Source organism: Primulina eburnea, chromosome 4, assembly GCF_022965805.1.
Source record: "Primulina eburnea isolate SZY01 chromosome 4, ASM2296580v1, whole genome shotgun sequence".
Classification (NCBI taxonomy): Eukaryota; Viridiplantae; Streptophyta; class Magnoliopsida; order Lamiales; family Gesneriaceae; genus Primulina; species Primulina eburnea.
In genome coordinates, this window is record NC_133104.1 from 7,068,025 (window position 1) to 7,090,169 (window position 22,145).

The following is a 22,145-nucleotide window of genomic DNA, read 5'->3' on the forward strand; positions in this document are numbered from 1 at the left end:
ATTTTAGTATTTCTGACTAAATCAATATTATAATTAACATAATATTTTTGACAAAAATTTGTGTGAGACGATCTACGAGACGTATTTTATAAGACATATTTCTTATTTGGGTAATCAATGAAAAATATTACTTTTTATACTAAGAATATTATTTTTTATTGTGAATATCGATAGAGTTGACCGATCTCACAGATAAGATTCGTGAGACCGCTTCGCAAGAGATCAACTTAATATTTTTTTATTTTCGTTGACATAAAATTTTTAATGTGGGATCCACCAAAACAAAAAAGGAAAAAGAAAAAAAAGAAGCAAAATCAGAAAAGATCTCGGCTTGGACCCAAAATATGGCCTCCTCTTCAATAGCGTACCCTGCGACTGCTCGCTTCTCCTCTCATTCCCGTTCACCTTCCATTTTACCCTTCAAATTCGGCAAAATTACACCTCCTTGCCACTCGCGTTACCGTTCCATAGTTTGTATGGTCGCGAAACCACATACAATGGCGGCGTCCGTTGATCTGGAGACTCTGCAGCGGCCCGACTCCTTCGGCCGGTTCGGAAAATTTGGCGGAAAGTACGTTCCGGAGACTCTAATGCACGCCCTCACGGAGCTCGAGGAGGCCTTCAAATCCCTTGCGTCGGATGACGGGTTTCAGGTTTTGGTTTATCCCCTTTCGAATAAAGAGCGGATCATTTTTTTTTATTGGAAAAGCAACGGGATTGTAAATGTTTTGTTCAAAGAATCATGTGTTACTAAGCATTGTGATTTTGAGGATGAATTAATTAGCATATCACTTCTATCTACCGGCAGATTCTTGTTACCTGTTTGTTTTATGGTCTGGAAAGGTAATAGAGCTGACGTAGTGAATGAAAAGGTATTTTTAGCATAGTTCAGAACCGAAGGTGCCATAATTTCTCTCGTGCTATGTGATGGGCAATGTTATAAGAACTCGCGATTTTAAGAAGCAGATGAATTTTTTTTTCTCTGTGAAAATTTTATGACTTTAGAACAGATAGTTGGTCGAAAGACAACAGATACATATGTAGCGAGGTATATGGTCAAGTGGACAACCACCCGATGGCATAGTTTTCTACTTTTCTTGCTTTGAACCCATATTTTCGATTTATATGCATGGTTGAAGGCTAATCTACGCATTCTTTCTGCAGCCAACAAAAATTTAGATTCGGGTAGTGTTGCTTGTTACTTATGAAATGCACAATTTATTCATTTCGGGTCTATGACTCTATTGAAATCCAAACTGACGTGATTATTCCTGCAGTCTTGCTAGCTATGACTGTAGAGTAACATATCTTCCAGAGTTAAAGAATAAATCTTACTTAGATATCAAGAGAAATTAGATTAGGATGTAACATGGGAAACTCATGGTGATATTTAAGTGAGTGGGGAGGGTACATCAATGTGTTGCAACCACAATAAGAAATGCACAAAGATATTGGAATGAAGTATAAACTGATATGTCTCTGTACAACCCTGACTCTCGCTAGTACTTGTAACACTCAAGACAAGTATATAACTAACTCCCCTCTACCAATATTCTTTTCCATGTATACTCTCCCCTTCCCTTCTCATGTGTGTGTGCGTGTCATCTATTTTCTTCTAGAATAAACAAATTTAATTATGGGGTTTTCACCCACTATGCGACTCTCTTCTTTTTTGGCCCACAACACAATGCTTTAAAAATTTGAATATAATGATTTTCCGGATCAATTTCAGAAAGAGCTAGATGGGATTTTGAGAGACTATGTTGGAAGAGAAAGCCCACTTTACTTTGCAGAGCGGCTTTCAGAGCACTATAAGCGTGCTGATGGAAAGGGGCCTCATATTTATCTTAAAAGGGAAGACCTTAATCACACTGGAGCTCACAAAATCAACAATGCGGTAGCACAAGCTTTGCTTGCCAAGCGTCTGGGCAAGAAGCGAATTATTGCTGAAACTGGAGCTGGTCAGCATGGTGTTGCCACAGCTACTGTTTGTGCTCGGTTTGGTCTACAATGTGTTGTTTACATGGGTGCTCAGGATATGGAGAGACAATCACTTAATGTCTTTAGAATGCGGCTTCTTGGTGCCGAGGTCTGTCACTCTTGCATTTTGTAATAGTTTCTTTAAATGTTCCAGCCTTCCAGCTGTTTTAACCAACACATGCACACACCATTTGTTTTGTATGGTTTGATTCCTTTTAAACTTCTATATTGTGATGGTTGGTGTTGTATGGGCATATATTCCGTCGCAATAAAATACTATTTAATCCAGTGGGCTGGCTTGAAGTTGTCAGCCGCCTGTTCATATGCTCATTAGGATGCTGGCTAGAAGCAGTAACTGACTCAGATATCTTTGATGATGTCTGGTGTCGTTTTTGAAACTGATATCTTTTATGAAGTTGTCAGCCCTCTGTTCACAATTCACGTGCTCGTTAGGATCCTTTGCTCAAAGTTGTTAAGGGATCTGCAAAATTTTATCAATTTGATTAGTTTCATAAATAAACATGCTAACTTTGTAAATTTTCTCAAGTGTTCAAGGCCCCACTATTAATTGCAATTGCCACAAGACATTAAATGTCGGTCTCTTAAATTTTCTTGTGTGGAACTGTACAATTTATTCATGCATTTTTAGTCTCTCTTTTCGTTTCTTCAGTGGCCTTTTCTAGTTAGTATTCCTACCTTTTGTTTCAAAATTATACCGCTTGTAGGTTAGAGCTGTCCACTCTGGGACTGCCACACTGAAGGATGCTACATCTGAAGCTATTAGGGACTGGGTGACTAACGTGGAATCAACCCATTACATACTCGGATCTGTTGCTGGGCCTCATCCGTATCCTATGATGGTAAGAGATTTTCATGCAGTGATTGGTAAAGAAACAAGGAAACAGGCATTGGAAAAATGGGGTGGTAAACCTGATGTGCTTGTTGCTTGTGTTGGTGGAGGTTCAAATGCTATGGGGCTTTTTCATGAATTTGTTGATGACAAAGAAGTGAGATTGATCGGAGTGGAGGCAGCAGGTTTTGGCTTAGACAGTGGTAAGCATGCTGCCACACTGAGTAAAGGAGAGGTTGGAGTTCTTCATGGAGCTATGAGCTACTTGTTGCAGGATGATGATGGGCAAATAATTGAGCCACATTCTATAAGTGCTGGGTAAAAGTATTTGTGTTAGCATATTTGTTCTTCAAGTGATGACATTTTTTCATTTACTAATAAATACTTCTTGTTGGCTTTTATAGTCTGGACTACCCTGGAGTTGGACCGGAGCACAGCTTTCTGAAAGATCTTGGACGGGCAGAGTACTACAGTATCACTGATGAGGAAGCTTTACAAGGTGAGAAATGAGAGCAGAATTTTATTTTGATCTATATATTGGAGTATTGAGGGTGCTTGTCCGTTCCTTGTCACATGCTAATAATGCAACTAAAAAGCAAGGCTCCTTTCATGCAGACAGAATGAAGGCCATTAACTGAAATGTCAAATCTTCTACTTTGTTATCGGTTCAGATACTAGTTCATGTTCTTGAAATAACTCAAGACATATTTATCATGCATGAATCATTTATCTATATACAGAAAATCCGAAGTGATAGTCTCATCTGTTTTTTTTTTTCCGACTGTTTATTCGACGTATATTTGCAGCCTTTAAGAGACTAGCTAGGCTGGAAGGCATTATACCTGCACTGGAGACATCCCACGCACTGGCTTATCTGGAGAAGCTATGCCCAGAACTTCCTGATGGAACTAAGGTTGTCCTCAACTGCAGTGGTAGAGGAGACAAGGATGTTCACACGGTCAATAAGCATTTGGACGTTTAAACATCTCATTCCAACAAGGAAGAACATGGACTCGTTGGAAAAATCTGTGTAAATCGGCTGAGTTCCATCTCGTCGAGAATATCCCTTTGTTGTCTGGACTGATCCGCTGTATTTTGATAGCATATGTGACATACAATGAATGCATCACAGTCATGTTGAGCCTTTTTTAAAGAAAAGTCTGCAGGTTTATTATGATAGTTTGGATTCTGATCGAGTCTTTAGGAGTTGTAGTCTGTGAAATAGCATTGCTACTTGCTAGTTTCCGCAGGTTTCTTGCTTGTGGAATCATGTTGAAGCATCAAAAGATGGGTGAGAAATTCTCCAACGAGGAACAATGGCTTTGTTTCATCTTGCCACGTTGGCAAAAATATTTTCCATTTAAAGAACCGATGAACAATCAATCTTTTGTGCAGAAATCCTATTTCAGAACTAAAAAGATTTCCCTCCAAGTTGACTAGTATAAAATTAATATTGCTGAATAATCGCAAATCAGTTTACTGCCTAGAAATGGTTGGAGTGGCAATGCCGTTACTCAAATTTCTGTCAAAAAGCTCAAAATTTAGATTTTCTATTTTAATTTAGTATCGTTCGTTCCTCACTTTAAAGGAGTTACGGGGTCATCTACAATTCAAAAATCTTTTTTGATGTAAATTATGCATTAAAATGGTGTTATTTTTGCTCCAAATACAACATATCTTTTCAATTCATTTACTTCAAATTTTAACAAAAAAATGTAATATTCAAATTTATTTATTTAATTATTATATATTAATTAAATTATATATAAGACAGATTAATACAAATAATTTACTTTAATATATAAAATTTATTTAAACAACATAATATGAATCCAACTTCAAACATTTAAACAACTGTATTCCCCATAAACAATCAATTAAAATATTTCGTAGTGCATAGTGAGCACCTTTTTCTTTTATTTTTTGTATCGAACGAGAAATTCTTGAAATCTAATATGCTCATCGACAACCATTTCTACATTCGGATTTGGTGCTTCTCTCATATCTTGAATGAGTGCATTAAGATCATTTTCATCTTCAATAATCATATTATGCATTATAACACATGATGTCATCATATCATATAAATGTTGTTTCTTCCAAGCACGTGTTGGAGTGCCACAATCGCAAATCGGGATTGGAGAACACTAAATGCACGCTCCACGTCTTTTTTGCAGGACTCATGTTTCAATGCAAAATATTTTTCATTTTTTTGGATTGTATGAATCGTGGATAGTTTGACAATAGTTGATCATTTCGGATAAATATTATCAGTCAAGTAATACCCTGTAATATATTTTTTTCCTCCAATTGTGTAATGAGCTCGAGAAGCAATACCTTGTGCAAGATCCTGATTTTAGTAAAAACTTCAAATATGATCGTGTGTGATCTATTATGAAAGATATCGCGAAATTATCGAGTAACATCAATACATTGAGCATACGAGCTAAAATACATGTCATAAATTTGGACTCATCACAATGAGATAGTTAGGACTCGTCACAGTAGGATAGTCAGACACCAAATACTCCAATATCAGGTTCACCTGGATTACCTTCATTTTCAGTTATTATAAGTAGTGATGAAAATTCAGGTAAAGCTTCATCTCAACGACCTCTTGGTTACAACAAATCTAAATTACAGAAAAATAGAACAATGTTTTGGAATTAATATTTACAATGATATCCACGATATTGTATTGCAAAAAGGATCCATTAAACTTCAACAAAATTATTACATGAAACTGATAGCATTACAAAATGAGCAAAAGAGACTATAAAATCAGGAAAAAAATAAAGCTCGACAACGACAAATAGCATTAACAACCCTTCAAAAGGAGAATAAAGTTTTGTAAATGGATTTGAACACGATTAACGATTCACAAATACATTAAATAGTTCAAAATGAACGAGCATAAATTTGAGAAAAAAGAAATGAAGGACATGAACAATACAAACACGATACATTTGAGAAATATTTTGGTGATTTTGAAGATCTTAATCTAATTTAAGATATTATTGATGATCTACCTTATTTGTCTTTTATATACTTTCATTTGCATTGCTATCTTTGTATTTGATTTCATTTGTCATCTTTGTAATTGTATTTCAATTATGTGTTGTAATTTTTGGTTAAAAATTGTGTTGGCTAAATCAAATATTTTATCAATTATTTATATTTATGAGAATTAAAAACATCAAAAATAAAATTAAAAACTATAAATCTATTTATAAATTTAATAATAAACTTATAATTAGATTTTTTGATTAAAATTTTTATTACGAATTGTTGTATTAAAACACTATTTAATTTTACTTACAATTATATAAATTATTATCAAAAAATTCATTTAACAATTATATATAATGAAAAAAATAAAAAAAGCCGCAAATTTGGTGCGACTAAGTCTCTTGAAAGACGGTCTTACGAATCTTTATCTGCGAGACGAGTCAACCATACCGATATTCACAATAAAAAGTAATAATCTTAACATAAAAAGTAATATTTTTTCATGTATGATCCAAATAAGATATCTGTTTCACAAAATACGATCCGTAAAACCGTCTCACACAAGTTTTTGTCATTTGGCGCATAAAAGGAGGGGCAGCCCCATTGGAGAATAATTCTCTACAATAAAATAGGTTATTTTGGCAAAATAATGCCGGGTTGGAGTTGCCCCAAGTCTTGTCTTAATCTTTTTGGTAGGAGTAAGCATCCCAAATATGTGCAAATCTCGAAAACAGAAATATCCGATTGGAAAACACTAACAACGAATGATGGGATATCCATAAATCAACGACTGCTCTCAAGATTTGGTTTTTAGTGTTGCTTATTATTGTTATTATTTTTTATCATAATTTACTAGGCAAAAAAGCTGAAAACCAGGCGTCATGCAGATACGACGATTTAAGATTTTCACAAGCAAGCCAAGAAATAAGCCACAACCCCCTTCTTTTTTTCTCTATAATGCCCGTCTATCAAGCTTGAATCCAATATTCAACAGCATATATGTACATATAATGAACTATACAGTAAGGCAATTTGAGAAACACGAGGAAAATATCAGCAAAAGCCACTTCAATGTGTAGTACGTAGTCTGTATGTAATGTTCTGACAATTGAATGTTTGCTATTCCCTCGAACATCAATACAAAAGCACCAAAAAACAACGTAGTCAACCAGGAGACATGTTTGTTAAACAAAAGTTGCTATCAAGATTCTAATCCATACCTGCACTTTTGACAAAATCAGCGAAAAACCAAGCACAGTAGCCAACTGGACCGATGACATATTCAAACATTCCAACCTATGCAAACCAAATCAAATTGAGATATTAGATGTCAAGCAGCCCAAGTTTGTGGTACAATAAGGAAAGCATATTAGAGAAGCAAATCACAGTCAAATATGAGACAAAACATCACTATTTGGGTAGAGAAAGTGCCGAATTTTAGCAATACCAATTGTTTTCTTTTGTCACAAGCATATATCGTATCACAGGCGTCTTATCTTTCGTTTGTTTTCAAGAGAAGTAGGGATATTGGGATTTGTGGGTCAAGGGAGTGTCATATTAGAGATTATACCTATCCACATAATCAGATCAGCAAATATGAGATGGCAAAAGTTGACATCTTTGAATTATTCAACAAACACAAACTTTTGAAAGAGAGTAAAGCAAATTCAGTTCAGTTAATCAAGTAAGAATAAGAACCATGTTAGAGAACGCTACCAACAGTAAGCATGGACATTCATGTGAACACAAGTGCACAGTGTCTGGAGCCTCTGGGAAGAGCATGTAACTGATTTTCAATCACCAGTTGATCTTTTGGGTCCTCGGAGTAACTTTTAGACCAAACCACATCCATTTTCATCATTGTTACTGCATTTTTCAGTAAAAACTTCACAAAATATATTTCAGTACTAGTCCCGTAAAAATTCTGGTAGTTGACAGTCTTGAGATTAGACAAGCTATGACTGGGTGTCAGCTTCATCTTGCAATCATCTTTGCAGCAGCCAAGTCCCTAAATGGAAAAAAAATAAAGAAAGAAAGAAAAGAAAGCAGTTAATTGTAAGACAAAAGTACCTTGTGCACTCAACCATTATGGACTCAAAAACTACCTCACAGAAGTGAAGAAATTGTAACTTAGGAAAGTGATAAAGAAACTCCATTAATAGTTCAATGCAATGTCCACCAAATTCTCCCCTCAACTCCAGAAGTGTCAAGTTTTCAAACGTTGGTAGACGATCTAGCACATCATCTGCAAGAAACAGAGACTTCACCAGGCAATAGCATAGTGGTCAGTATTATGTGAAGTTAGTATTGGTCAGTGGTGATAAACAATCATCATTCTCGGAGAATAATTACCTCAAGGGTGCCACTGGATATTCTCAAGCTACTAACATTTTTCAATCCTCTGAACAGTTTAAATGTGCGAGATGTGATTTCCCGCTGCCATTGACATAGAATGGGGACGTTGATTAACGCAAGGGCCGAGGAGGAAAGATCATAGATGTGAATCTCATTTGACAAATAACCACTGTACTTGAAGAATACAAGATTTTCAGCATCAATCTTGATCACACAACCACGAAGATCATCAACAGAACAAAATGGCAAATCGTCAAGTATCAGGCTCTTCAAAGAAGGAATAGCAATCGATATACACTTCATATTGATCCATTCACAATCTAATATAGCCAACTCTTCTAGAAAAGGACAACTAGAGAATAGTTTTTGCATCAAGAGATCATTTGGGAATGTGACAAGACAAAGGTGTAACCTTATGAGGTAGGGAAAGGAAATACAAGTCGGTAGTTGGAGTGTACAATTCATTTCTAATCTCACAGAAGTAAGGGACGAATGATCAAAAACACCCCAGGGAAGCGTAAAGGGCTCCTGGACAAAAAGGCAAAGATCAAGCTCTTGAACGTTGTGTCTGAGAGCAGCCGAAATCCATTCATGGACGCTAGATTCACTAAAGCAAACACGACAGGAGAGACGGAATCTTTTCATATCGGACTTTTCTCTTACCAGAAGAACCCTCTCAACAAAGTTCATAAAACGAATGACATCAAGTGGGTGCCGAAAATCTGTTTGACTAGAATACAGCACCGAATCATCAAAGTCGAAATAAGTGACTTCAGTCCATAAATGCTTCCATCTTTTAGACAAAATAGATGTTGCCACAACCTCTTTGGTGGGAAGATATGACAGAATGCGATGCAGAATGCAATCTGGCAAATGGCTAATTTTGCAGTCCCCACCATCAACATTCTGCCCCTCAGAAGAATTTTGCAATTCAAAACTTCGCATCAATCGGCACGCCCCTTTTTCTTTAAGGGAAAGAAAACAATAATATCGCTAGATGTCCATTTAAGTACTTAATATACTATATACAAGCCAAAATACAATAAACACACAATGTCGCGCCACAGAAGCACGATAAACAATCGATTACCTGTAATTAGCTCCATCGCATATTCATTACCCTGTCCTGCGATTAAAATGGGGGAACGATCTTCGAGAGGTTTCTCCAAACACAATAAAAGGAAAATGGTTCACTTAATCTCCGTGAATTTCATAAACCAAAAACGAACAAAATCCAAAAGGGTCACTTGAATATCGAAATCAGAAAGCTCTATGGAGCTGGAAACACTATTGTGATGTTTGAGAAGATGAAATTAAAGCAAGTTGAATGATTAACATACGCATTTAACGAGAATAACAACACAAAGAACCGAGAAATGAGAACAACACGCTATACAAATACAGCACACACTTTTTCCTAAATACAAGAAATCGAAGATAAAATCATTCGTTGGGACGGAAGAAATCACGGGTTAGGTACAAAGTGATGCTAAAAAACCAGTGAACAACGCATAAACATACAGCGAACAGTACAACGATCAATGCCCAGAAACTATGGAGGAAGCGTTGTGTGTAGAAGTTCCTTCGATTGGAAGCGGGGAGAATAAAACGTTTCGGCTGGATCCGTAAATTCCATAATGCGTTTTTAAACTGTTACCGCGCTTTTAGATTAGATACACGTTGGTAAATGACAAATCGCATTTACCACAATTTATTTAAAATAATAAAACCCGGAAAAGATAAATGCTGAATATGAAGTTGGACGGTTAAATGATATTTTTGGAATTTTCCAAGGTAAAAACTTGTGTGAGACAGTCTCACGGGTCGTATTTTGTGAGACGGATCTTTATTTGGATAATCCATGAAAAAGTATTACTTTTTATGCTAAGAGTATTACTTTTTATTGTGAATATGGGCAGGGTTGACCCGTCTCACAGATTGTGATCCGTGAGACGGTCTTGTATGAGACCTACTCATTTTCCAATTTAAAGAGTTTCCCGTCTTGTTTTTCAATATATAATGGTTTTATAAAGATATTAAAATTAATAGTCAGTAAAATAACTATGATCAAACATTTTTTTTTAAAAAAAAAATGATTTTTTCATGTATATTCGAAAACACTCAAATACACTTGAAGAATAACTTTGGTCAAACATTTTAAAAAAAATATTTTCGCGTGTATTTGAAAACATTCGAGTATACTTGAAGAAAATTATTTTTTAAAAATAAAATTTGACCAAAATTATTCTCTCAGATATCCCTAGATACTCCTTGCTCTATTAATATAGCCCAAGAAATTTTTGAATTTGGAGGACTTTACCACATCATATAAAAATTGGTGTATTAATTTAACTTTTTAATAATAGAGGCATGACTACTAGATGTTGATGTACCAAATGCACATAATAAAATGCTAACACATCATATTGTATACCATGGTGTAGTTCATTAAAAGATGTAGAAAAAATTAGGCTTTTAAAAAAAAATTAAAATGAAAATTGCCATATTTTTAAATTGAAATGATAGGAGAGAAGATACGATGAAAAGATAAATATTTCCTATGAAATTAGATGGTTAGACGATGTTTTTAGAATGAGTGAGTCTCATGTGAGACCGTCTCACATATCATAATCCGTGAGACAGGTCAACCCTACCCATATTCACAATAAAAAGTGATACTCTTAGCATAAAAAGTAATACTTTTTCATGAGTGACCCAAATAAGAGATCCGTCTCACAAATATGACCCGTGAGACCGTCTCACACAAGTTTTTGCCTTTTAGAATTATCAAAAAAGCTCTACCAACTTATCTGAATATGAATTATATGGTGAGATGAAATACAAATATAAAATTCACTTTTGGTTCTTGTTGTACAAAGAGAATTCGGATATTCAAATTTGATATAGTTGTTCAAGTGTTGATTTTCTTTCAACTACCACATTAATCATTAGGCAAAAATTTGTATGAGACGGTCTCACGAGTCGTATTTTGTGAAACAGATCTCTCATTTGGGTCATCCATGAAAAAGTATTACTTTTTATGCTAAGAATATTATTTTTTATTTTGAATATCGGTAGTGTTGATCGTCTCACATATATGGATTTGTGAGATCGTCTTATATGAGACTTACTATCATCATTGACCAAATTTTATAAAAACATTCCTCTCTGTACTCCTTGATATATTTTTTAAAAAAATATGATTAAATTTATAAATTACGAAAGAACGAGAAAAAGTCAAAAATATATAGTTTTTGTTGAAAAATATATTTAAAATGTGTATATTGAATATTTGAATGTTGAATAATTTGAATGTTAAAAATAAGAGTTGTAAATATTGAAGATTAATGTGTGATGATGTAGGTAATGATGTATTTTATTTTTGGATTATTTGTAAAGATTTCCTATAAATAGATCTCTCATTTGTGAAGAAAATCACAATTGAGTAGAGAGAAAAATATTATAAAGTGTGTAGTTTGGTAAAATTTGAGAGTTTGAGATTTTTATTTTTTACCATAAATTTTTACTTTTTCACAAAACGTTATTAGCACGAAGCTCTAAAAGTCCTTCATCCTTTTCCAAGGTCCAAACAGAAAAAAAGGTAACAAAAGTAATAATATTTATTTTACTGTTATTTATTTATTGTGTATATATTTAATATAATATAATGTTATTATTAATAATAAAAATAAATTTTCAAAAACTTGTTATAAATCCTGGGAGGATGTTAAGACGACATCCCATACTCCCGGTAAGGGATACGACAAGTATAAAAGCCTATAAGGTTTTTAAACAAAATAACTTATGACACTTCATTATAATAATGTGATATGATATACATAATTATTTAAACATGACTAATATTATATAGATCATATTATTACCATAAAATTATACAAATACATACATTATTTTTTTGTACACCAACGGTCATAAACGGTAACAAAACGGCTAGTTTTTGCCCTATAAATATGATCTCACAAACTCTTTCAATCACTCCAACTTTCTTTTCTTCTCTAAAAATTATTCTTCATTAAAATTTTTGAAGAAAAAAGAAGAGGGCTTTCTCAAGGTTATTTTTAATTATTTTTGTTATCATACTCACGAGTCTTTTATTTATCGAAGAATATCCTCCTCGTGTGTTTTCTTTATTTTTACAAATGTTTGTACTTGTTGTTTATCCATTACTTTGTATTGAAATATTCATTAACTAATAAAATGCATCGTAATTTTTTTTTAGTACCACCATGTCAAATTTAACAAAGCTCGAATTTGTTGCGCTCGACATCACGGGGAAAAATTATATGCCATGGACTCTCGATGTAGAAATGCATCTTGAGTCATTGGGTCTAAGTTAGACCATAAAAGAAAATGGCATATCCACATCACAAGAAAAATCAAAAGTCATAATATTTTTGCGTCGACATCTCGACGAGAGATTGAAATGTGAATATTGAATTGAAAAAGATCTCATGGCTTTATGGAAAGGAAAGAAAGAAAGATTTGAACATATAAGGGAAGTTATACTTCCGACAGCCCGTGATGAATGAAATATGTTAAGATTCCAAGATTTTAAGAAAGTCAGTGATCACAATTCAGCGATGTATCGAATAATCTCGCAGCAAAAATTTTGTGGACATGAGGTCACAGAATCGGAAATGCTTGAAAAAACATTTCCACGTTTCATGCATCAAATATTACTCTACAGCAACAATATAGAGTACGTGGATTTGCGAGATATTCTGAGCTCATCGCATGTCTTCTTGTGGCGGAAAAGAACAACGAGCTATTAATGAGAAATCATCAGTCCCGACCCACTAGATAAACAGCATTTCCAGAAGTAAATGCTGTAAGTAAAAATGAATTTAAACCTCGAAACCAAAATTAAATTCAAAGACAAGATTTTGGTCGAGGTCGAGGTCGTGGACGTGGAATTGGCCGTGGTCGTGGTCGAGGCCGTGGTTTTGAAAACAATAGAGATAATTATTTTTATAACTCATCTCAAAAGAGCGTCCCAAACCATCCACAGAAAAGGCATCATGAGAAGACAATTGTTAATGAGAATCACTCAAAAAGATATGAAAGTTCTTGTTTCAGATGTTGTACTCTAGGACATTGGTCCTGTATTTGTCGAGCCCCTGAGCATCTTTGCAAACTTTATAAAGAATTATTAAAGGGGAAAGAAAAGCAGACCAACTTCATTGAACGCAATGATTGTTTGAGTGATTCAACTCATTTTGATGCTGGTGATTTTATGAATGATTTCTCTGGAAATGATCAATATATTGGTGGGATAGAAATGAACAATATTGATACTGCAGATTTTCTCAATGATTTCTCTGAAAATGAACAATATAATGGTAGAATATAAATGTACAATAATTTATTTTTACTGTATTCATATAATAATGTTTTATTGTACAATTATGATATGTGTTATATTTATATATGTATTGTCAGTAATTTTATTTCATTGCATATTTTTTTTGAAGTTCAAATATGGAAAATGCTATGAGCAAAGATAAAGTTTGCATATCCGATAGTGGTACAACGCACACTATCCTCCGAGATAAAAGATATTTCTTGGAACTAAAACCAACAAAAATAACGGTGAATACAATATCAGGTCCTGTAGACTTGATTAAAGGATGTGGTAAAGCACAATTTTTGTTACCTAATGGTACAAATTTTTTTATCAATGATGCTTTATATTCACCACAATCGAAAAGAAATTTGTTGAGTTTTAATGATATATATTCTCATGGGTTTGATACTCAAACAATGAATGAAGGGAATGAGAAATATATGTGTCTTATCACATATAAATCAGGAAAGAAATATGTGATTGAAAAACTACCAATGCTCCCTACTGGATTGCATTATACACATATAAGTCTCATTGAATCAAACATGGTAGTTGATAATTCTTCAATATTAACAAATTGGCATGACCGATTGGGACGTCCTGGTTCAACAATGATGCGAAGAATCATAGAAAATACACATGGTCATCCACTGAAAGACCAGAAGATCTTTCAGAATAATAAGTTTCAATGTAAAGCATGTTCTCTTGGAAAACTTATTATAAGACCATCACCGGTCAAAATCCAAACTGAATCTGTTTCTTGAACGTATTCAGGGTGATATTTGTGGACCAATCCATCCACCATGTGGAGCATTCAGATACTTTATGGTATTGATTGATGCCTCCAGCAGATGGTCACATGTATGTTTATTGTCAACTCGAAATGTTGCATTTGCAAGATTACTTGCTCAAATAATAAAATTGAGAAATCAATTTCCCAATTGTACAATCAAGAAAATTAGACTTGATAATGCTGGTGAATTTACTTCCCAGCCTTTCAATGATTATTGTATGTCTATGAGAATCATTGTTGAGCATCCTGTGAGGCCCAATAACTTTGGCCCAGCCCATTTCCATTTAAATAAATTACCCAAACCCATTTGAGAAATCAGAAATAAGATCGCTCAATCCAGAAGCTCTTCCCCCAGCCTTGCTCGTCGCCTTCTTGTTGTTTTCTGCCGTTTTTGCATAGCGCCTCTAGCAGCCGGAATTTTAGTGCAGCACCTAGCCATCTTCTTCCTCAGGTATATTAGCTTCCTTCTTGCCTTGTATCGGAAGTTATCGAGTTCGATCGGCCCTGTTTTTTCTTTCCAGCAACTGTGCGTGAGCTTCGTTTCGGTTTTAGGTAAGCTTTTGACTTCGAATTTTGGTTGTTCTTGGTGTATTAGTTTATACAAGTGAAGTGTTGAGCTTTTCCCCAAATTTCCAGCTAGGTTTCCGGCGTGAACAGTGTTTCCGGCGACTTTTCCGGCGAGCCATTTTCGCAAGATCATCGTTGTGTGTTTAAGCTTCGTTTATTGAGGTATTAAGCTTGAAATTTCAGAATTTGTATGGGTTTAATAGGCTGCCCGGATTTCGAATTTTAACCGAGACGATTTATTTTGGTTTAGTCGTTTGGTATGCATTGTATTGAAGTGTATAGCGAATTTATATTGTAGGTTTGGTTGTTGGACGAGTTTCATTCGATAGCCTTTAAGATTTACCGGGGTATTGTAAGTTGTAATTGAGGTACGTTTAAACCTATATCATTATGACACTTATATTGGCGTGTAAGAATATTCGGTGAATGTTTTTGCTATTATGTGCATTGAATGTTTATTTTGATACATTCATGCATTCATTATGTTGGCATAACATATTGAGCCTTGACTCCTTTGACGGCTATTTATGTTGATTCTGTTGAGATATAATGAGTCATCAGTGAGACGAGTGGGTTAGGATTAGCCACATTCCCAGATGACAGCTAGGGACGAGCGACTTAGCTACTCGCATTCCCGATGCTACGTGCATGGACGAGCGGCGATTTGATGCTGCATTCCTGGCACGGGTGGCCACTGTTACTGTTGATGATGCTATTCGTTTGGACTCCATTTGGTATCCATTATTCCGTTGTTACCATTCATGCATCGCATAGCATTGCACTTACTTGATATTATTACATGTCTTTTATTTACGTCATGATTTTACTGGTTTGTCGTACTGGGGTCCGACCATGTTTTCTTTTGATGTTGTGGTTGTTTTTGATGCCATAGCAGGTCATTCCAGGGGTTTTGACGCGTCTGGTGGAGCGTCAGCGAGTGGTACCCAGTAGTCGGTTTGTCGTGTCAGAGTTCCCAGATATTTATATAGATTATGCTGGTTTGATACATTTGCTAGGGAGATGCCCTGTGTAGCTGTATGGTGTTGTTTTTATATTGTGTGGGATTTTATTTATGGTATGTTGTGTCTAGTCCTGGCCAGTGCGGCTGTAGGATGGTTGTGTGGTTGATTGTGAACTTGATGTTATTTTCGAGCGTATATTATTGTTGTTGTGTCTTGAGTTTTTTGGGATGTCCTACTTACGGGGAGGTCATGTCGAAATTTCTGTAGGCCCAAATGAACATTTTAAACTCGTTTTCGCTGTTTAGACCATTAAATCATTGTTGTTTGGTAATTAAATATTAACTAAGTGCACGGGCCCTGACAGTTTGGTATCAGAGCGTAACTGGGATACGCTCGAATTAGAGTTTGGGACACTCGAGTCTAGACACAAATAAAATGATTGTGCATGTGCTTGATTATTTGCTCTTACTTGCTTTTATGTTTTGAATTAATCGTATCAGCATGACTAGAGTGTATAAGTTTCAGTTTATGGTTTTATACTCAACCGATTATTTTGTTTCTGCTTGTGGATTAAATACCTGTGTCTTGTAGATGGCTCCTGGACGAAAGAGTAGAAAAGGAAAGGAAGTTGTTCAGGAGTCTGAAGCTCCAAACGTTAGAGGACTGAACGAGACTGACTGGGGAAGACGAGGTCGTCGTCCTCGGGGTGAAGCACAAAATGTTAATGTTGATCGTGAAGTGGATCAGTTGACTAGGGGAATGGGTGAAATGGAACTTGTGATATCTCGATTTCAAAATATGCGTCCTCCTCGATTCTTTGGGAATGAAGATGGTGAGAAAGCTATAGCGTGGTTAAAAAGTATGAAGCGTTTGTTTAATATGTTGGAGTACACCCCTGATTTGCAGCTTAAGTTGGCCATTTGTCAATTAAAGGACCGAGCTCAGTTATGGTGGGAAACTACCGAGGAAGCTCTGAAAGATTCGGGTGAAATAGTTACTTGGGATGTGTTTTGTGCACAGTTTGCTCGAGAGTATTCACCGCCTTCGTATTATTCGGCCAAGGAAGCTGAATTTAATAGATTGGCTCGGGGTAACATGACTGTAGTGGAGTATGCATCTCAATTCTCAGCGCTTCTTTCCTATGTTCCTCATGTTGCTAGCAGCGATCTGAACAAGCTATCGCATTTTATGCAAGGATTGAGTCGAACCATTTGCACTTTGGTAGTAGCTGGAGCACCTGTTAATTATGCCGATGTTGTTGAGAAAGCCAAGAATGTGTAAGCGAGTCTACTTTTGGCAGAACCACAGTCAGTTCATCTAGGTTTTCCTCAGAGTTTCGGAGGCAATGTGCCGATGCCAGTGGGGGCACCACTATACCCATCTTTACTGCCGTATCAGCCTTCGCAGCCTTATCAGCAACCAAAACTGCAAAGCTTTAAGGCCAAAGGAAAGCAGTTCAAGAAACAGACTCGTAGCAGTTCTTCTAGTTCCGGCAGTCAGCGTGGAAGCTCAGTTGGGTCCCCAGGTGGAGTATTTTGTGATCGTTGTGGTGGTAAGCATTTCAGTACTCAGTGTACGGGAGTTCAGGGATCTTGTAATATTTGTGGGCAAGTTGGACATTATGCTAGAGTATGTCCGAATGCAGAAAGACAACAATTTCAGCAACCTCAGTTTGGTCAAGGTTTTAGAGGACAAGCAACTAGGCCTTTTGTTCCGACTCAGTCTTTTCAGCAATCTAGTTATCCTCAGCCTAGAGGTCCGGTTCAGCAACGTTTCCCAGGGCCACAGCAGGCTCGAGTTCATGCCCTAACCCAGGATCAAGTTCAAGATGCACCGGGCAGAGTTATCGCAGGTATCTGCCTTATTTTTAATCATCCTGCTCGCATACTGATAGACACAGGAGCATCTCATTCATTTGTATCTGTTGTATTTGTTGATGAGCATGAGATTGCTACTACTCCTTTGATAGATACTGTGTCAGTTTCTACTCCTGCCGGTGTATGTTTGATGTCTCATGAGATAATTCTGAATTGTGTGATTAGATTCGATGATAATATTATGATTACTAATCTAATCAAGCTAGATATGTCTGACTTTGACTGTATTCTGGGAATGGATACTCTGTCTAATTATCGAGCTACCGTTGATTGTTTCCATGGAGTTGTCAGATTCAGACCATATTATGGCAGTAAATGGAATTTTTCCGGTAGTGATTCTCAATCACGTATTCCATTAGTGTCAGCAATGGAAATGTTCAGACTTTTGTCAACAAGAAATGAAGGATTCATGATCTATGCAGTCGACGCGACTCAGGTAAAAAGATTGGAAGTTTCAGATATTCCTGTTGTCAAGGAATTCCCTGATGTATTTCCCGACGAAATTCCTGGATTTCCACCTCAGAGGGAAATTGATTTTGGCATTGAGTTAGTGTCCGGGACAAATCCTATTTCGAGAGCACCATACTGTTTGGCTCCAGCGGAGTTGAAAGAACTCAAAGAGCAATTACAGGACTTACTGGAAAAAGGCTATATTAGACCAAGTATGTCACCTTGGGGAGCTCCAGTATTGTTTGTAAAGAAGAAAGACGGAACATTGAGAATGTGCATTGATTACAGGCAGTTGAACAAAGCTACTGTGAAGAATAAGTATCCTTTGCCGCGTATCGATGACTTGTTTGATCAGTTGCAGGGTACATCGGTGTATTCAAAGATTGATCTTCATTCTGGCTACCATCAGCTTCGAGTTCGAGAGGAAGATGTTCCGATGACAGCATTTCGAACGAGTTATGGGCATTATGAATTTCTAGTTATGCCTTTTGGATTGACTAATGCTCCTGCAATTTTATGGATTTGATGAATCGTGTTTTTCGAGAATTTATAGACAGATTTGTCATTGTCTTCATAGATGACATTCTGATTTATTCGAAGACAAGGAAGGAACATCGAGAACATTTAAGGTTAGTCCTCCAGACACTCAGAGCAGCGCAATTGTATGCAAAATTTTCTAAATGTGAATTCTTGTGATTTATTCGGATCACAAGAGTCTTAAATATCTTTTCTCGCAGCCTGACTTGAACATGAGACAACGTCGATGGATGGAGTTACTTAAAGACTTTGACTGTGAGATTCAATATCAACCAGGTTGAATGAATCTTGTTGCAGATGCTCTCAGCAGGAAAGTTCAGAATGCTATGTTGACATCTTTGACTATCTCTAAAGTTCACGAGCACTTGGGAACTTCAGGATGGACTTATCAGATCAGTGGAGACTACTTTATAGTGTCATCTATTCAAGTCGAGTCACAGATTTTGTCCAGAATCAAAGCAGCACAGAAGACCGATCCGCATATTCATAGATTGAAAGAATTGTCTCGAACAGGTCAGACCGAAAAGTTTAGTGTTGTTTCAGATGGCAGTCTGCGCTTTAATGGTAGACTTGTGGTTCCAAATTTGATAGATCTGAAAGAAGCTATACTAAAGGAAGCACATTGTAGTCGACACAGTATTCATCCAGGAATTCGAAAGATGTGTCATACTTTGAGAGCTCATTATTGGTGGGAAGGTATGAAGAAAGATATTTCTCGTTTTGTGGCTAAATGTTTAACGTGTCAACAAGTTAAAGCCGAGAGAATTAGGCCTGGTGGAATGTTACATAGTCTTGAAGTGCCACAGTGGAATTGGGAGCACATTGCTATGGATTTTGTGACTCATTTGCCTCGTTCTAATCGTGGTTATGATGCGATTTGGGTGATTGTTGATAGATTGTCTAAATCAGCTCATTTTATTCCGTATGATCGTACTTGTACTTATATGAAAATGGAGAAATTGTACATTGATCATATAGTGAGATTGCATGGTGTGCCAGTAACCATAGTATCTGATCGTGATCCAAAATTTGCTTCGAAGTTTTGGAGAAGTTTGCAATCAGCTTTGGGTTCAAAGTTGGCTATGAGCACTGCCTATCACCCGCAGACAGATGGTCAGTCAGAAAGAACCATCCAGACTCTAGAGGATATGTTACGAGCAGTAGTGATGGATTTCAAATGTGGTTGGCAAGAATTATTGTCTTTGGTTGAATTCTCTTACAATAATAGTTTTCAGGCAACAATTGGTATGGCACCATTTGAAGCTTTGTATGGAAAAGAGTGCAGATCGCCGATATGTTGGGAAGATGTAGGAGAAAGACAAACCAGAATTTATTCAAGAAATGAAAGATAAAGTTGAAATGATCAGAAAAAGAATGAAAGCAGCCCAGGATCGTCAAGCCAGTTATGCTAATAAAAGGCGTAGACCTTTAGAGTTCCAAGTGGGCGATTATGTTTTCTTGAAAGTGTCACCTTTCCGAGGTACCATGAGATTTGGACATAAAGGGAAGTTAGCTCCGCGTTTTATTGGTCTGTATATGATTGTTGAGAGGATTGGCACATTGGCTTATCGTTTGGATTTGCCGCAAAGTTTGTCTTTGATACATAATGTGTTTCATGTATCTATGTTGCGGAAGTACGAGCCAGATCCGTCTCATATCTTGAATGTCGAGGATGTGGAGTTAGATAATTCTCTTAGCTATGTTGAACATCCTGTGCAAATTGTGGACCGCAAGGAAAGACAGCTTAGGAGCAAGACGATTCCACTAGTTTTGGTACAGTGGAGTAGACATGGAAGAGAAGAATCTACATGGGAATTAGAGGCAAAGATGCGACAAGAATGGCCTCATTTGTTTGAGAATGTAATGAATTACGCGATGTATTCTGAATTTCTATGTATTATCAGATGTAATGTTGTGGATATCAGTGGTGTGTTTGTTAGATTTCGAGGACGAAATCTTTTATTTAGTGGGGGAGAATGTGAGGCCCAATAACTTTGGCCCAGCCCATTTCCATTTAAATAAATTACCCAAACCCATTTGAGAAATCAGAAATAAGATCGCTCAATCCAGAAGCTCTTCCCCCAGACTTGCTCGTCGCCTTCTTGTTGTTTTCTGCCGTCTTCGCGTAGCACCTCTAGCAGCCCGATTTTAGTGCAGCACCTAGCCATCTTCTTCCTCAGGTATATTAGCTTCCTTCTTGCTTTGTATCGGAAGTTATCGAGTTCGATCGGCCCTGTTTTTTTTTTTCCAGCAACTGTGCGTGAGCTTCGTTTCGGTTTTAGGTAAGCTTTTGACTTCGAATTTTGGTTGTTCTTGGTGTATTAGTTTATACAAGTGAAGTGTTGAGCTTTTCCACAAATTTCCAGCTAGGTTTCCGGCGTGAACAGTGTTTCCGACGACTTTTCCGGCGAGCCATTTTCGCAAGATCATCGTTGTGTGTTTAAGCTTCGTTTATTGAGGTATTAAGCTTGAAATTTCAGAATTTGTATGGGTTTAATAGGCTGCCCGGATTTCGAATTTTAACCGAGACGATTTATTTTGGTTTACTCGTTTGGTATGCATTGTATTGAAGTGTATAGCGAATTTATATCGTAGTTTTCGTTGTTGGACGAGTTTCATTCGATAGCATTTAAGATTTACCGGGGTATTGTAAGTTGTAATTGAGGTACGTTTAAACCTATATCATTATGACGCTTATATTGGCGTGTAAGAATATTCGGTGAATGTTGTTGCTACTATGTGCATTGAATGTTTATTTTGATACATTCATGCATTCATTATGCTGGCATAACATATTGAGCCTTGACTCCTTTGACGGCTATTTATGTTGATTCTGTTGAGATATATTGAGTCATCAGTGGGACGAGTGGGTTAGGATTAGCCACATTCCCAGATGACAGCTAGGGACGAGCGACTTAGCTACTCGCATTCCCGATGCTACGTGCATGGACGAGCGGCGATTTGATGCTGCATTCCTGGCACGGGTGGCCACTGTTACTGTTGATGATGCTATTCGTTTGGACTCCATTTGGTATCCATTATTCCGTTGTTACCATTCATGCATCGCATAGCATTGCACTTACTTGATATTATTACATGTCTTTTATTTACGTCATGATTTTACTGGTTTGTCGTACTGGGGTCCGACCCTGTTTTCTTTTGATGTTGTGGTTGTTTTTGATGCCATAGCAGGTCATTCCAGGGGTTTTGACGCGTCTGGTGGAGCGTCAGCGAGTGGTACCCAGTAGTCGGTTTGTCGTGTCAGAGTTCCCAGATATTTATATAGATTATGCTGGTTTGATACATTTGCTAGGGAGATGCCATGTGTAGCTGTATGGTGTTGTTTTTATATTGTGTGGGATTTTATTTATGGTATGTTGTGTCTAGTCCTGGCCAGTGC

At 36.5% G+C, this 22,145-nt stretch overlaps 3 protein-coding genes and 1 long non-coding RNA gene across 8 annotated transcripts; 3 read left to right on the forward strand and 1 right to left on the reverse strand.

Moving 5' to 3' along the window:
• The first annotated feature begins 311 nt into the window (after positions 1 to 311).
• LOC140830819 (tryptophan synthase beta chain 1-like) lies at positions 312 to 4,198 on the forward strand. The gene is made up of 5 exons (XM_073194313.1): positions 312 to 653; positions 1,733 to 2,089; positions 2,706 to 3,148; positions 3,235 to 3,329; positions 3,637 to 4,198. The coding sequence occupies exons 1-5, from the start codon at positions 345 to 347 to the stop codon at positions 3,810 to 3,812; spliced, it is 1,380 nt and encodes a 459-aa protein (XP_073050414.1). The 5' UTR covers positions 312 to 344; the 3' UTR covers positions 3,813 to 4,198.
• A 2,566-nt stretch (positions 4,199 to 6,764) lies between these two features.
• LOC140830820 (F-box/LRR-repeat protein At3g58900-like) lies at positions 6,765 to 9,819 on the reverse strand. Of its 5 annotated transcripts, none has more exons than XR_012117679.1 (6): positions 9,285 to 9,818; positions 8,192 to 9,159; positions 7,945 to 8,100; positions 7,556 to 7,847; positions 7,060 to 7,135; positions 6,765 to 6,955 (listed from the first exon to the last, which is right to left on the reverse strand). XR_012117679.1 is itself a non-coding variant. In XM_073194316.1 (5 exons), exons 1-4 carry the CDS (start codon positions 9,298 to 9,300, stop codon positions 7,575 to 7,577), a joined length of 1,407 nt encoding a protein of 468 aa, XP_073050417.1. In that variant the 5' UTR covers positions 9,301 to 9,819; the 3' UTR covers positions 6,765 to 7,135; positions 7,556 to 7,574. The 5 variants fall into 5 exon arrangements, 3 of the variants coding, with proteins under 3 accessions (XP_073050417.1, XP_073050416.1, XP_073050415.1); XR_012117678.1 differs by having other exon boundaries at positions 6,765 to 6,958; XM_073194316.1 differs by having other exon boundaries at positions 6,765 to 7,135; positions 8,192 to 9,153; positions 9,285 to 9,819.
• Positions 9,820 to 14,881: 5,062 nt separating this feature from the next.
• On the forward strand, positions 14,882 to 16,844 carry LOC140829750 (uncharacterized). Its single transcript, XR_012117516.1, has 3 exons — positions 14,882 to 15,081; positions 15,218 to 15,287; positions 16,473 to 16,844. It is a non-coding gene; the product is annotated as an uncharacterized lncRNA (long non-coding RNA).
• Positions 16,845 to 17,168: 324 nt separating this feature from the next.
• LOC140829751 (uncharacterized) lies at positions 17,169 to 22,055 on the forward strand. The gene is made up of 2 exons (XM_073193045.1): positions 17,169 to 17,733; positions 21,938 to 22,055. Exons 1-2 carry the CDS (start codon positions 17,235 to 17,237, stop codon positions 21,991 to 21,993), a joined length of 555 nt encoding a protein of 184 aa, XP_073049146.1. The 5' UTR covers positions 17,169 to 17,234; the 3' UTR covers positions 21,994 to 22,055.
• The last annotated feature ends 90 nt before the right edge of the window (positions 22,056 to 22,145 follow it).